Genomic DNA, 13,708 nt, shown 5'->3' on the forward strand with positions numbered 1-13,708 from the left:
TTATTGTTATAATTTTCATATGTACTGGACATACATAGTTTATTTGAAGGTGAATTTTAATTAGCAATAAAGAGTATAATATATTTTATAAATGGGTTGAAACAGTAATGTTGCCATAGCAGCCTCTGCTGTGTAAATCGGTTTATTTTATATGTTAGAAGGTTGTGTATGTAGTTTATAAGGCTGCTGATTGACCCAAAGGCAAGTCAGCGATTAAGTAGTTACATGCATGTTTAATGACATTGAATGTGGTGATGATAATTTGGTTATTTGTGTGTGAACAATAGTTTTGTCCAAAGATGGAGTATTGTTCGACACAATACTTTATTGTCAACTTTCAATTGTCAAAACAAATTTATCACTGGCGAGTCAGTAATTTGTCCAAAGACAATTGCTGATGTTGCTCGATGACTTGTAATAAGATTGTTAATTTATTTTATAAATTCACATACAGAGGACTCAATAGCTTATAGACATGTGTACTTCAGATTGCATATTCATGATGTTTGTGATTTATTTTAAATTTTATTTAATTGGGGAATAGCCACAATATCCTCGATTAACTAAACATTTATTCATGATTTATTTGAAATCACATTAATAAACATCGATTGTAATTATCATATACAATGTGATGAGGTCTACCCACAGGAGTCTTGTTATGTTTATATGAGTGATTAGGATAAAATATCGAGTTGTATTTCTTAATCTACCCACAGGAATTAAGAAAAGAAACACAATTTGATAGTTTTATTGTAAAGTTTTTGTTTGAATCTAATTGAGTAAAAACTTTAGTCCACAAGCAAGTCTTATGTTTTTAGATTCATGTCTTAACATGTTTACATTGGTAGAACATATAATTTATTTGTCTCGTTTATTGATGAGCATGTATATTTAATTTTGGAGCGTTTAATCTTATAAATTTATCTGACATTAAGTGTGATGTCCTCGAATTGACTGGTGTTAATTACAAAATATGGAAGGAAAGGATCCTCATTCATTTAGGTTGGATGGGCATTGATTATGCCAATCATTTAGTTCTCCACCATGAGATTCACGGGTGTGAGGGGTGTGCGCGAGCACATAATGCGGATACGGGACATTATCCTACAACACACATAAAGATAAATGGTCCATCAATTAGTTGATAACCATGTGTGTTCAAGAGGATGAAAGACTATTAATGGAGGAATGTGAGAAAATTTAGTCCGTAAGCTTAATAAATCTATATATGGATTGAAGCAAGCCTCCCGCCAATGGTATTTAAAATTTCATGATGTTATCTCTTCATTCGGCTTTGAGGAAAACGTCATGGATCACTGTATATACCAAAAGGTTAGTGGGAGTCGTATTTGCTTCCTTGTGTTGTACTTGGATGATATTTTGCTTGTAACTAATGATAAAGGGATGTTATATGAGGTACCTTCAAGGTACGAAGGACTTCATGCTCATGTATAAACAAACTGATGTCTTGGAAGTGATTGGCTACTCCGATCCGGACTACGCTGGCTGCATTGACACTCGGAAATCTACGTCGGGTTATGTGTTCATGTTGGCTGGTGGAGCTATCTCTTGGAGAAGTGCAAAGCAGTCTATCACTGCTACTTCCACTATGAAGGCTGAGTTTGTTTCATGTTTCGAGGCTAGCTCGCATAGTGTATGGTTGAAGAGTTTCATATCCGAGCTTAGAGTCGTTGACTCTATTTCTAGACCGATCAAGTTGTACTGTGACAACTCTGCTGCGGTGTTTATGGCTAAAAACAATAAGAGTAGGAGTCGAAGTAAACACATCGATATCAAGTATTTAACCTTAAGATAACGTGTCAAGAAAAATAAAATGGTGATTGAACACGTTAGTACATAGTTGATGCTTGCTGATCCCTTGACTAAAAGCATGCCACTAAAGAATTTGAGGGATCATGTAGCAAGTATGAAACTTGATTCTACAATGTAGTTTATTTGTGCACATTGTTATTTGAGACTCTTATTCAGTTTTATGTTTTCTCGCTTTATTGTGTACATATTTTTTTATTATTGAAAAAACTCGTTTATGTTTAACCCGGAATAAATATATGATTTATTCATTAAGTTGTAAATTTAGTTTGAGATGCTTGACATATCGTGATACATGGAAAGTAACATTCGTTTATAGAAGACCTACCGTCATGATTCGTACATAAAGTTTCTCATTATGTTGTGATGGTTTGAGTGGGCCAAGTGGGAGAATGTTAGTTCAATTAATTAATTAATCATATTTAAATTTTGATTATTTTTGAATTGTCTTATATAATTAAACTAATTTTAAATTGTGGCCCACTTTTCTCCCATTAAGTCTATCACATTTAAAATATACGTGAGAAGTGGCAGAAAAATCGTGATGGGCGGTTTTTTTTAATTATAAATACTCTCACATACGGGTTACTAAATCTACTCTAAAAAAAATCAGAATACACCATCGCTATTTGAGAGCCAGAGTTTGGCAATATCATCATAGGTTCCAGGATCGGGCAACATCTTCACAGGGTTCCAAAGTTTGGCAACATCTCCGCGAGAATTCCAGGGTTTGGCAACACCATCTTCCCACGATTCAATCTACTAAGAAGAAGATCTCAAGAACAAATTTAATTTTTAGCAATGGCCGAAAGTTTGTTAATTATTATATTCACTTCCGTTAACATATTTGATTATATGTTTAACATTTTGTATACTTAAATACATATATATCTCGTAAAAATGATACTATTTTTTTTTTTAATAATTGTCTCAAATTCTAAACACAAAATCGGTCAAAGAACACACATCAAGAGTTTATGATTTAATAATGAGGAAAAACATAAAAATAAAAATAGATCTATTATTACAGTGGGCCTTCAGCCAAATTTCAAGGCCCAATATGTTTTGGGCTGAAGTCCACGTATAAAAATGACCGAGCGTCTCCTCTCTCCCCGAGTCTTCAGAAACCCTAGCCGGCAGTTCAGGTTTCTTCCTCTTCTCCCTCTCGGCGTCAATTTTTTTTTTTTTCTTTTTGTTTTTAGGGTTTTGCGTATAATTGTATGGAATGTAAGACCCAAAGTTTGGTTATATTTTTAGGTCAGGATTCTCAAGAGTGTAGGGAGTGCTCCACTTCGAGATGGCTCCAGCCAAAGGTGCGCGCTCTGCGATTAGCAGTTTTGAATTCTGAGTTCCTCGATAGATGCTTTTGCCTTCTTCTTTTTTCCCCTTGTTTTTAGTTCCCTGCTTTGATATTAATTAAGTTTCTATGAGTAATCCGTTCGAAATTAGTTGCGATATTCAGTTTCTGATTTGCTAAAATGAACAGAATTTCGTAACACGATCGTTAGATTGCTTTGGAGCTGAGAATCTAATGGTTTTGAGATGCTAGCTATCGCTCAGTTATTTGGTTTGGGGAATAGGATAGACGAGCATGCAGGAATACCCTCGCATATTATTGACTGAACCTATGTGATGGGGGTAATGTTTCTTTGGCCTTGCAACTACCTAATTGTTCAGGCGGTGTAGAACGACTTTGCATCATATACCTCATGATTACGTGTTGGCATTTCCCCGGAGAGTTGTACAATGATATGCTGTCTATACTATATGTTGTGATATTGGTTAAATTAACTCCATACGAACTTAAGGAATTCGGAATCAGTACATCACCATAGGACTCGTTGTTGAAAGCATTTATTTCTAAATGTCAATGATGTGGATGCATGTATAGGTAACCGTATACAGTTGCTATAGACACAAATGCCTGGCTGTTGGTCATCAAAAGACTGCTCTTTTAACCATTCTATGTCCAATCTTGTTTTGCTGAACTTGACGTGCATAATTATCTTGTGCTTTTCTAGCTGATCCCGCCAAGAAGTTGGACTCAAAGGCTCAGGCTTTGAAGACAGCCAAGGCTGTAAAATCTGGTGCTGCGACCATTAAGAGGAAGACTAAGAAGATCTGCACAAAAGTTACTTTCCACCGACCAAGGACATTGAAGAAGGATAGAAATCCCAAGTACCCACGGATCAGTGCACCTCCTCGCAACAAACTTGATCATTACCAGATTCTCAAGTACCCTCTCACCACTGAGTCTGCCATGAAGAAAATAGAAGACAACAACACCCTAGTTTTCATAGTGGACATTCGCGCTGACAAGAAGAAGATCAAGGATTCTGTGAAGAAAATGTACGACATCCAAAGCAAGAAGGTTAACACCCTTCTTAGGTATGGATTCTCCTCTTGTCCAAATTCGATTAGCTCACGTTGGCAAATGTTTATTTTGTGTTCCCTCTTTACCCCACCTCAGGCCAGATGGTACGAAGAAGGCTTATGTTAGGTTGACGCCCGACTACGATGCATTGGATGTTGCCAACAAAATTGGGATTATCTGAGCAGTGACTCCCTCTCCTGATTTCTATCTATTTATGTATGTCTTGAAAGGGCATTGGATTGTTCAAGTTTCTTTTGTGAACTTGTATCCATCTGGTTTGGAATTCACTCAAATTTTGCCTGTTATGAGATCCAATTTTGCGAGGTTTTGTGAAAAATATATTGCAAGTTCCTTGATTTTTGTTTTCTTATTAGTGATAGGTTGGTTTATTTGTAGAAATTATTCTCAGGCAGGTAATTTGATGTCAATAATATTATTTGATAATATGAATGTGTTTGGTTTGTATTTGGTTTTGTGTTTTGCGTTTGTGTTTAATGCTAAGGAAAGGGAATTGTTTTAAGAGAGTAGCACATTGCCCAACAAAAAATATAGATAGCACATAGTTTAAAATAATACAATACAGCACATGTTGGCCGTTTCATAAGGGGTAATACTCCCTCGTTACGATTAAGAAAATTTGATTATAGTTAATTAGTGTAATTAGATAATGTAATATATGTGATAAAATATTATTTTAATTATTTTAATCTGATGAAATATTGAAATAAAAGTTTGAAATATAATTTTATCTTATTTTATTTTATTTAAATTTAATATTTTATTTATTGAAATTATTTTATTTTAAAAAAATATTATTATATTAATTGTAAATTATGTGATTAGATAAACAAAAAAATTTAATTGTAATAATTTAAATACAAATAACAGCCATAATACTAAAATTTTTAATATAAATAAAATATCAAATTTTTCGAATTTGATTGTTGGTAGGGATAGTTTGATATTACATACCAAAATTTATAAAGCATATTTTATATATTACTGAATTTATAGATGAAAAAATACTGAATTACAGAACGTACTAAAAAATACCGAAAATGTCAAATTTCAGTATACAGAATTTTTTTTTTGTATGGTATCGATATTTTTTTTAATATACCAAAAAAATCGGTGTGGTATACAATATGGTTCGGTATTATATGAATACAATATTGAGTCATTTCTAATCGAATTACATGTATGGTATCATAATATAATATTTTACGCTGAAATATAAAAATTATAAATAATTTTACAATTTTAAAAATATATTAAAAAATTAATTATTCTAGTATCAATATACTAAATTATTGATATAGACCAATATATCATATACTAAAATATCAAACTATATTGATAATTTCGGTATATATTATATCAATAATGCCAAAAGTATATTCAATTATCATACTGAAAATGTTCGGTTGGTATCATATCATATAAAAATTTACGATACACAATAATTTTGACACTTTAGTATTTTTCCATACGGTACTGCATTATTTGAGCAAATTGATATTTTTCGCTCTTAATAATAGTGATAAATGAATTTATTTAATGAAATATAAAAATCAAATTCTAAATCAAATCTCATTATTAACGTAAAAATATCAAATCAAATATTTTTTTATATTATATTAAAAATTAATTAAAAAATTTAGACATCGCATAAATACTTATTTATATCATATTGAATATTTATTAATTTTTATTATTCAAAATTTCAACCCTACTTTTAAATTTACAATAAAACAAACAATAAAAATTAGATGTATTAGTAATTGAATAAAATATAGTTAAATTTGTAATTGTAACTAGTATTTACTAATTATTACTATATTATGAAATGTGACTAATTTCGTTGGACGACCAAAAAAGAAAAAATAGACTAATTTCATGGGACGGAAGGAGTATAATTATAGTGTGCGACATTGATATACAGTTCATACATATTATTGTGCTATATTAAGACATTAGTATATGTTATGCTCAAATTAACAGTAGATGCTATGAATATATATATACTAGGCGTGGAATTATCAAATTTAAATATAATTATGACATTATTTTTATCTAATTTTATAAAAATTTATATATAGATATCTTCAGTTAAAAAATATATGACATAATAATCTAATATATTTATATTTTATTATTCCATTTCTTTTATAATTTTTTTTTCTTTTTGTATTTTGTTGTATTTAATTTTTTATTTTATATGCGTGAAAACTATATCGATATAAATATTCATTCAACTAATATTTTTTAACAATATCAGTCGTTAACATTCACTCTAAAAATTCATATTTTCCCTTTTTTTCTAAATAATAATTTAAAAATAATTTCTAATACAGTATATAATAATAAACTAATTATAATATATAATATAATTAATAAAAGTATTGAGTAAATAAAATAAAATCATTTTTATCAAATTAATATTAACTTACTAAGTCTACAATTGAAAATGTCAACAACAATGATCTAAACTTTTTTTATTTGAAACTAAATTTAAAAGTTAAATTATATATAAATTTTTTAAATTTAAAACAAACCATTTAAAAATTTGAAATGGACTAAAACTATTTAAAATTATTCAAATATATAATTAAATGTGATACACATGATATATATATATATATAAATCTATTAAACCATAAATAAAAATAAAATAAAAAACATTATATTTGTTTGTAAAAATTATATCAAGTCTATTTCATTAATATATTTAAAATACTAAAATAATCTAAATAATATTTAACATATTTAAATATCTCTTATAAATAAAACAATATCATATTATATACATTTAAAATTTTCATGAAATTCATAAATGCAGGATAAATTAAAAATAAAATTAAAAATAAAACTTTATAAATTGAAATTATTTCAAACTGAAATTATTTTAAATGGCATTAGTAAGTATTAGGAAAAATAATTATAATTTAATAAAAATAATTATAAATTAAAATTAAAATTAAAATTAAAATGACTAAATATTTTAATTAAAATAAATTTAAATTAATTAAAAAGTATAATTATATTAAAAAAACAAAAATGACAAACACAAAAATAAAAATATGAAACAAATTAATTGGAAATGAGAAAATAATAGACAAAAAATATATATATATATATATATACCAAAACCAAAACCAAAAAAAAAAAAAAAAATCACAACAAAATGTCCAATAGTTTTAAATTATTGGCTACTAATAGTAATCCCTCCATTCAGGCTAGAGTGTCCGGAAATTTTAGAAGTGATATAATTAGTAAATAATTAAAAATATATTAGTAAAAATAATTATTATATAATAAAAATAATTTTTGAATTAAGATTAAAATAACTTACTAATATAATTAAAATTTAAAAATTATAAATTAAAAAAATTAAAATGTATAATTATTTTTAAAAAGAAAAAGAAAAATAGAACTGAGAAAAATGGGGTGTATTCAATTGGAATTTCAATGGATTTTAAAAAGTCTATGGATTTATCTAGATCTAGAAAATTCACGGAGTCTATGTTGAGTTTGATAGATTTTAGTAATTGATTTACATGAGTTTTTTACATATTTGATTGAATTCTTTATGAATTTATATGAATTTCGTGGGGATTGTAGAAAAATCATTTTATGGATATATATAATTATATAAATTTATATCAAACAAAAATTTTATAAATATAATATATTTATAATTAAAGTTACTTATATATTATTAAAACACAAATTTTATAAATGTAATATATTTATAGTTAAAGTTATTACATATTATTATATTTTTATAAAATAAAATTTAATATTAATTATTAATAAAGTTAGAATTGTAACATATGATAATACTACTATATTTTATATTGATATTTTAAATTTTATAATTTTAGTATTATATTACTACTTCCGTCTACACTCTAGACACGATATTTTAGGAGGAGTGTAATTAATAGATAATTAAAAATATATTAGTGAAAATAATTATCTTATAATATAAATAATTATAAATTAAAATTAAAATAACTAATTAGTTTAATTAAAATTTTTTTAAAAAAATTAAAAAGTTTAAAATGAGATTAAAGTGTGTAATCATTTTCCAAAAAAGAAAATGACATGGTATGTGGGACGGAAATAAATAGCAACGTGAGCATGGTACGTGGGACGGAGAGAGTATTATTTAATATATCAAATTAATTTTATATTTATTTATTAGTTATTATTATTTATATAAATATTTTACATAAAAAAATTAAATACGTATACAAATAGAATAAAAAACATAATTTATGATTTTTAAAAAAATATTAAAATAAATAAATATAAATTAATAGTTCAACGAAAAATATATATTAAAATATTATTCTATTGTCATCGGAATGACAATATACTATATTCGATAATTGAAAAACGAGAATGATACCAGAATAATAATATATTATATTCGATAATTGAAAAACGAGAATGACACCAAAATGAGAATATATTATATTAAATAATTGGAAAAGGAGAATGACACCGGAATAACAATATATTATATTCGATAACTGAAAAAGAAGAATAACACCGAAATGATAATATATTATATTCGATAATTGAAAAGAAAAAACGACGGTAATACATATTTATTATGATAATAATATTTTTTAAAATTATATTTATAATATAAAACTATATATTAAAAAAATTGATAATAATTCGCTAATATATTTTAAATTTTAATTATTATTTTTATTAAAATTTATAATAATATTAATAAATACTTCCTCCGTCCATTTTTTATTGTCCTGAAGTATATTTACACGGTTTTTTAGATGATTGTCTTTTTGTTATGAATGGACAAATTTGCCCTTAAGTGTATAGTAGAGATTAAAAGTAATAAATGAATAAAGGGTAAAAATGTAAAATTTGTGTTTAAAAAAAGAAATAAGAATATAGTTGTTGGACGTCCAAATAAGAAAGTAGAACTCCGTCCCAAAAATATACTCTTAATTGGGTTGGACACGAGATTTAAGGAATATTGATATTATATTGGTAGTTGGTAAAAAATATAGATAAAAGATTTTTTTGCCTTTGTGGGTGTATTAATGTAAAAAGTAGTGGCAATTGTGTAATAAAAATGAAAAAACAGGGGTAGTTTTATGGTGATATGGTTATTTATGGAAATAAGACTATTGTTTTGAAACGAACAAAAATGATAAACAAAACTATTATTGTATTAGGACGAATGAAGTATTCTTTATAACTTATACAACAACAACAACAATAATTACCTCGAAATTTTGAAAGAATTTTAAAAATTTATATTGAATATCTCCAAATTTTAAAAATTAATTAAATACCTCCAAATTTTAAAAAACTTTTGGAAGTCTTATCGAATACACCTTAATTAATTTTAAGAGTCTACACCTCCTAAAAAGAGGTAAATAAGAGGATGGTTAGGATTGCAGTGTACAGACAACTCAGCAGTGCAGTGATCCTGCTGTATTAGAGCAATTGCAGCAACCCAAATAAAGAGTGACTTCCTTTGTTTCAGAGGACGTCGTATAAATTAAACATATACAATGGCTTTTTCCTGGACGACGGACCAAAATTTTCTTTTTCTTTCTTCTTTTCTTTCTCTTTTTTCTTTTCTTTATTCCGCGTCACCGTCTCTTCCTCTTCTTCCACCAATATCTCTGTTCGTCTGCGCCAAAGCTTCTCCAATCTCTTTCAAACTCGAATTTTTTCTTCTTCCACCAAGTTCTCTGTACGTCTGCGCCAAAGTTTCTCCAATCTCTTTCAAATTCGAATTCTCCAATCTCTTTCAAACTCGAATTTTTTCTAGCTAAGCTTGCGGATCGTCGTTTTTGTCGATAAATTTTCAACAATTTTATTTTATATTTTGGCTTTGATTGAATCTTAGTTGCATTGCTTTGACAAATTGAGGATGTTGGGGCCTCAAAGCCAGGGCTTTGATTTGAACAAACAGTTTCGCTGTCAAAGCTAGGGCTTTAGTTCGAATAAATCCACAATCAAGTTCATAATTGAAGAGAATGTTGAACCTTATCTCTATATCCTTTTTTATTTTATCAACAATAAAACCTCTCTTGTTTATCCCACACGAGCTAGCTGATTGAAGAAGAAGAGAAGCAAATACTGAAACCCAAATGGGAGAGAAAAATACTGAATAAGCGATTTTTTTTTGTTTTTTTTTTTGTAGGATTTTGGAAGAAGAGGAAATAGCGTGATGTGATGTGAGATAAAATAATTTTTTTTCCTCCCTCTCCTTAGTTTTAAAATAAGATAAGGCTGTTGGATGAATTTAATAAAATACTCCGTGACAACTAATTCATGGGCATTGAGAGGTAGACATTAAGAGGCAAAATTGCCACTGCAATTGCTCTTAGTGCCACATTATTGTTTCTAGCCGACGGACGGAGGTCAGCCCGCTCTCAGTCCAAGTCACACTAATCTAACAGATCACTAATAAATACTACCTTGCCAAGAAATATGAAACAAACCCATGCTAATAAATTAGTATCCTCTAACGATCTTCACTCCACAAACCCACATAAATTATTATTATTATTTAAAAAAAAGACAATAAAAATAAAAGAAATGCATTATTGCATAGAGGATGAATTTATTACCTCATCTCTTCATTAAATTGAAGAACTGTGGGCGGGGCGAGGAGGAGGAGGAGGAGGCGAAGAAGAATCATCTGTGGCGGCGGCAGCAGCAGCAGTGTTGACTACTTTCTTGGCCTTGTGGTGGTCCATCTTCCTCATCTCCATCAATCCCTTGAGAAATGCGTCCACAATTTGTTTCTGGGATTCCAACAGCATTTGGTTTCGCTTCATCTCCATCTCCATCCTCACCACCTCCATTTCCCTCGCCATTTCCATCTTTGCTTTCTCCACCTTCACGAACCCTTCTCCCAGCATTTTGATCGACGCAACCATCTCTTCCACGCCATCATCCCTACCCCTCTTCTTCAACCCTGCTGAATCCGCAACACTAGTAGGGTTGCTCATCCCCCCCGCCCCCGCCCACAAGTTGGATCGCAATTTTGTTCTGTCGCTGTTGGCGGTCGGGAACCTGACCCAATACTCATGGTTTGGATTCACCCTACTGTCGATGGGATTGAATTTCTCAAAGTTGTTCACCGTTAGACGTGGAGGGAGCATTTCAGGCGCCTGATGAATCCCGGCTCCGACTTCATCCAGGCTCCTCACGATTTTGTTGCCAATTATTTTGGGCTTGGGCTTGGGCTTCAATTGAGGTTGTGGAATCCCATTCACCAGAGGTGGTTCTTCTTCTTCCTTGTTTACGTACAGCGAGTATTCACCCGGAAGATGGGTCGCAGTCGCAGTCGCAGAATTGAATCTCTTATTAGATTTGACAAAGCTGTGGCCGTTAAATCCTGAATCTGGAATCGCATCGGCGCCGTAACCTTGCTTGACCTTCAATTTGAGTATATTCTGGTCGAGGAAGGATTGCAAACGAGATCCATCATCGTCGGGGTGGTTTAGGACGTGCGTGGTTCCGTTCTCCATGGCTTCCATATTCTCGAAGAAAAACCAGGAGGAGAAGTAACGACCGACGGCAGGGGCAGGGGCAGGGAAGGAGAGAGCGCGCTGCTTCTCAGCTCGGTATCTCTGGCGGAGTTTCTCCATCTTGTGGCGGCACTGAGCGGAGGTTTTGGCAGGGGAGGCGGCGGGGCAGCAGTTAGCAACTGCGGCGGCTACAGCGTCCCAATCTGGCGTGCGGAGGTAACCACGGCGGAGGGAGTACCAACGCTGGCGGTATGCGTCGATGAGAGCTAAGGTCTCCTCTTGCGTCCAGCACGGGGGTGGAAATCTCCGCCGCGGAGCTTTCCCCACGGTGTCGGCGACGGCAACGGCAACGGCGTCATCGGCATCGGCCGTAGGAAGGGACGACATAAGGAAGGAAGGAAAGGACGGCGGCGCCGGAAGCTAGAGAAGTTTGGATCGACGCCAGAACCGAGGGCAAAAACAATCAAAATAAGAAGCAGCAGAGGTAGGACTAGGGAAAGACGACGAGATCGGAGTGAGTTTAAAATCCACCGGGTGCAGCAGCAGCAGCAGGTGGTGGTACTGTGCTAGTGGTAGCGGTAGGTAATCAATTCATCGGCGGTGGTGCAAAATGGAGAGAGAGAGAGAGAGAGGGAAAGGGGAAGAAGCATTATTGATAGATAGGGGAGGCGTGGGGGTGGGGGCGGGGGCGCAGAGGTCATACGGCGCATGATAGATGGGGAGCAGCGAGGGGGAGGTAGTAGGGTGGGTGTGGTGGTGGTTGGCATGATATACTCCATACGATAAGATTGCAGCAGGAAATATGGGCGGTGGGGTGGGGTGGGGTGGGGCGAGGTGTGGTGGGTGGAAGTGGAGGTGAAGGCGTAGTGGACGCATTGAAGATTCAGCGGCAGCATAGCAGCTGTAGTAGGAGTGGTGGAGAGAGAGAAGGTGGGTGGTGGTGATGGCGATGATGCTACCCGCCCCTATCTCCTATCCTACCCTACCCTACTCTAGCCTCCCCTCCATACGCAAGCAAGCAACTGGTGCTGGTGCCGCTGTCTGCTGCTGCGGTGAGTGAGTGAACCCCACCCCACCTCACCTCTACTGCTGCTGCCAGTCAGTCTACCGCCACCGCTCTCCGCGGTTAATCCATAAGATTATTGTTACTATTATTAATATTATTATGTACTACTACTTCTATAACGTTAAGTTTTAAAAAATAGTGCTATCATATCATTAAATAGGGAGGGAGTAGTGCGTAAATTCATTTCATTTTAATCAACAATATATGTCAGAAAGAAGTATAATTTAATAATGTTAACCTAACTAAACAATGAGCGGTAGCAGCATGTATTATGTAGTACTATTATTTATAATGTGTTTTTTCAACCAAACTTACTTTCAACACGCCATCTGTGTGAGTGGCGCAGGCAGCGCAGCACGCCACCACCTCCTCCTCCTTGGCCATTCATTCATTCGTTAAAGTGTCTGTATTCGTCTTTTGCACCACCACCACCAGTACCACCAGAACAGAACATAATTGACATATATAGCCCAGCCCATCACGATCCACCCACCGCCACTCTTAATTCATATGATACACAGCAGCAACCGCAACCGCAGTAGCATGTTGGTGATGTGGTCCGCCCCGCTACCTATCCCTATCCCTATCTCCATAAGCAGACATATAGGGGACTTGGGGCCAATTCCTCTCCCAAAGCCCCGAAAAATATCTTATTTTTTTATTATTATTTAAAATAAATAAAATTTATATAAATATATTATTTTGCCTTTTCTAAAATTTAAATTCATTATTTTATTTTATTTTTTAATTTAATATTATTATATACTTTGTTATTATTTTTTAAATATTAATTTATATTTTTTAAAATAAAAAATACTATTCATATAAACCTAATAAATTAATATTAAAATTTATTAAAAATAACACTCATTTTACTTAAAATATTTAAAATATTGTAAATCTTAT

At 31.9% G+C, this 13,708-nt stretch overlaps 3 protein-coding genes across 4 annotated transcripts; 2 read left to right on the plus strand and 1 right to left on the minus strand.

Moving 5' to 3' along the window:
- Positions 1–1,414: 1,414 nt before the first annotated feature.
- LOC127263573 (secreted RxLR effector protein 161-like) lies at positions 1,415–1,819 on the plus strand. The gene has a single exon (XM_051292679.1). The coding sequence runs from the start codon at positions 1,415–1,417 to the stop codon at positions 1,817–1,819; it is 405 nt and encodes a 134-aa protein (XP_051148636.1).
- A 1,124-nt stretch (positions 1,820–2,943) lies between these two features.
- Positions 2,944–4,666, plus strand: LOC127264215 (60S ribosomal protein L23a-like). Its single transcript, XM_051293672.1, has 4 exons — positions 2,944–2,978; positions 3,091–3,146; positions 3,855–4,221; positions 4,304–4,666. The coding sequence occupies exons 2-4, from the start codon at positions 3,131–3,133 to the stop codon at positions 4,386–4,388; spliced, it is 468 nt and encodes a 155-aa protein (XP_051149629.1). The 5' UTR covers positions 2,944–2,978; positions 3,091–3,130; the 3' UTR covers positions 4,389–4,666.
- Positions 4,667–9,569: 4,903 nt separating this feature from the next.
- LOC127263600 (uncharacterized) lies at positions 9,570–13,313 on the minus strand. Of its 2 annotated transcripts, none has more exons than XM_051292704.1 (2): positions 10,831–13,313; positions 9,570–9,953 (listed from the first exon to the last, which is right to left on the minus strand). In XM_051292704.1, the coding sequence occupies exon 1, from the start codon at positions 12,121–12,123 to the stop codon at positions 10,843–10,845; it is 1,281 nt and encodes a 426-aa protein (XP_051148661.1). In that variant the 5' UTR covers positions 12,124–13,313; the 3' UTR covers positions 9,570–9,953; positions 10,831–10,842. The 2 variants fall into 2 exon arrangements, with proteins under 2 accessions (XP_051148661.1, XP_051148662.1); XM_051292705.1 differs by lacking the exon at positions 9,570–9,953 and adding an exon at positions 9,977–10,174.
- Positions 13,314–13,708: the final 395 nt, after the last annotated feature.

Source organism: Andrographis paniculata, unplaced genomic scaffold, assembly GCF_009805555.1.
Source record: "Andrographis paniculata isolate CXL003 unplaced genomic scaffold, ASM980555v1 Contig69END, whole genome shotgun sequence".
NCBI classification, from domain to species: domain Eukaryota; kingdom Viridiplantae; phylum Streptophyta; class Magnoliopsida; order Lamiales; family Acanthaceae; genus Andrographis; species Andrographis paniculata.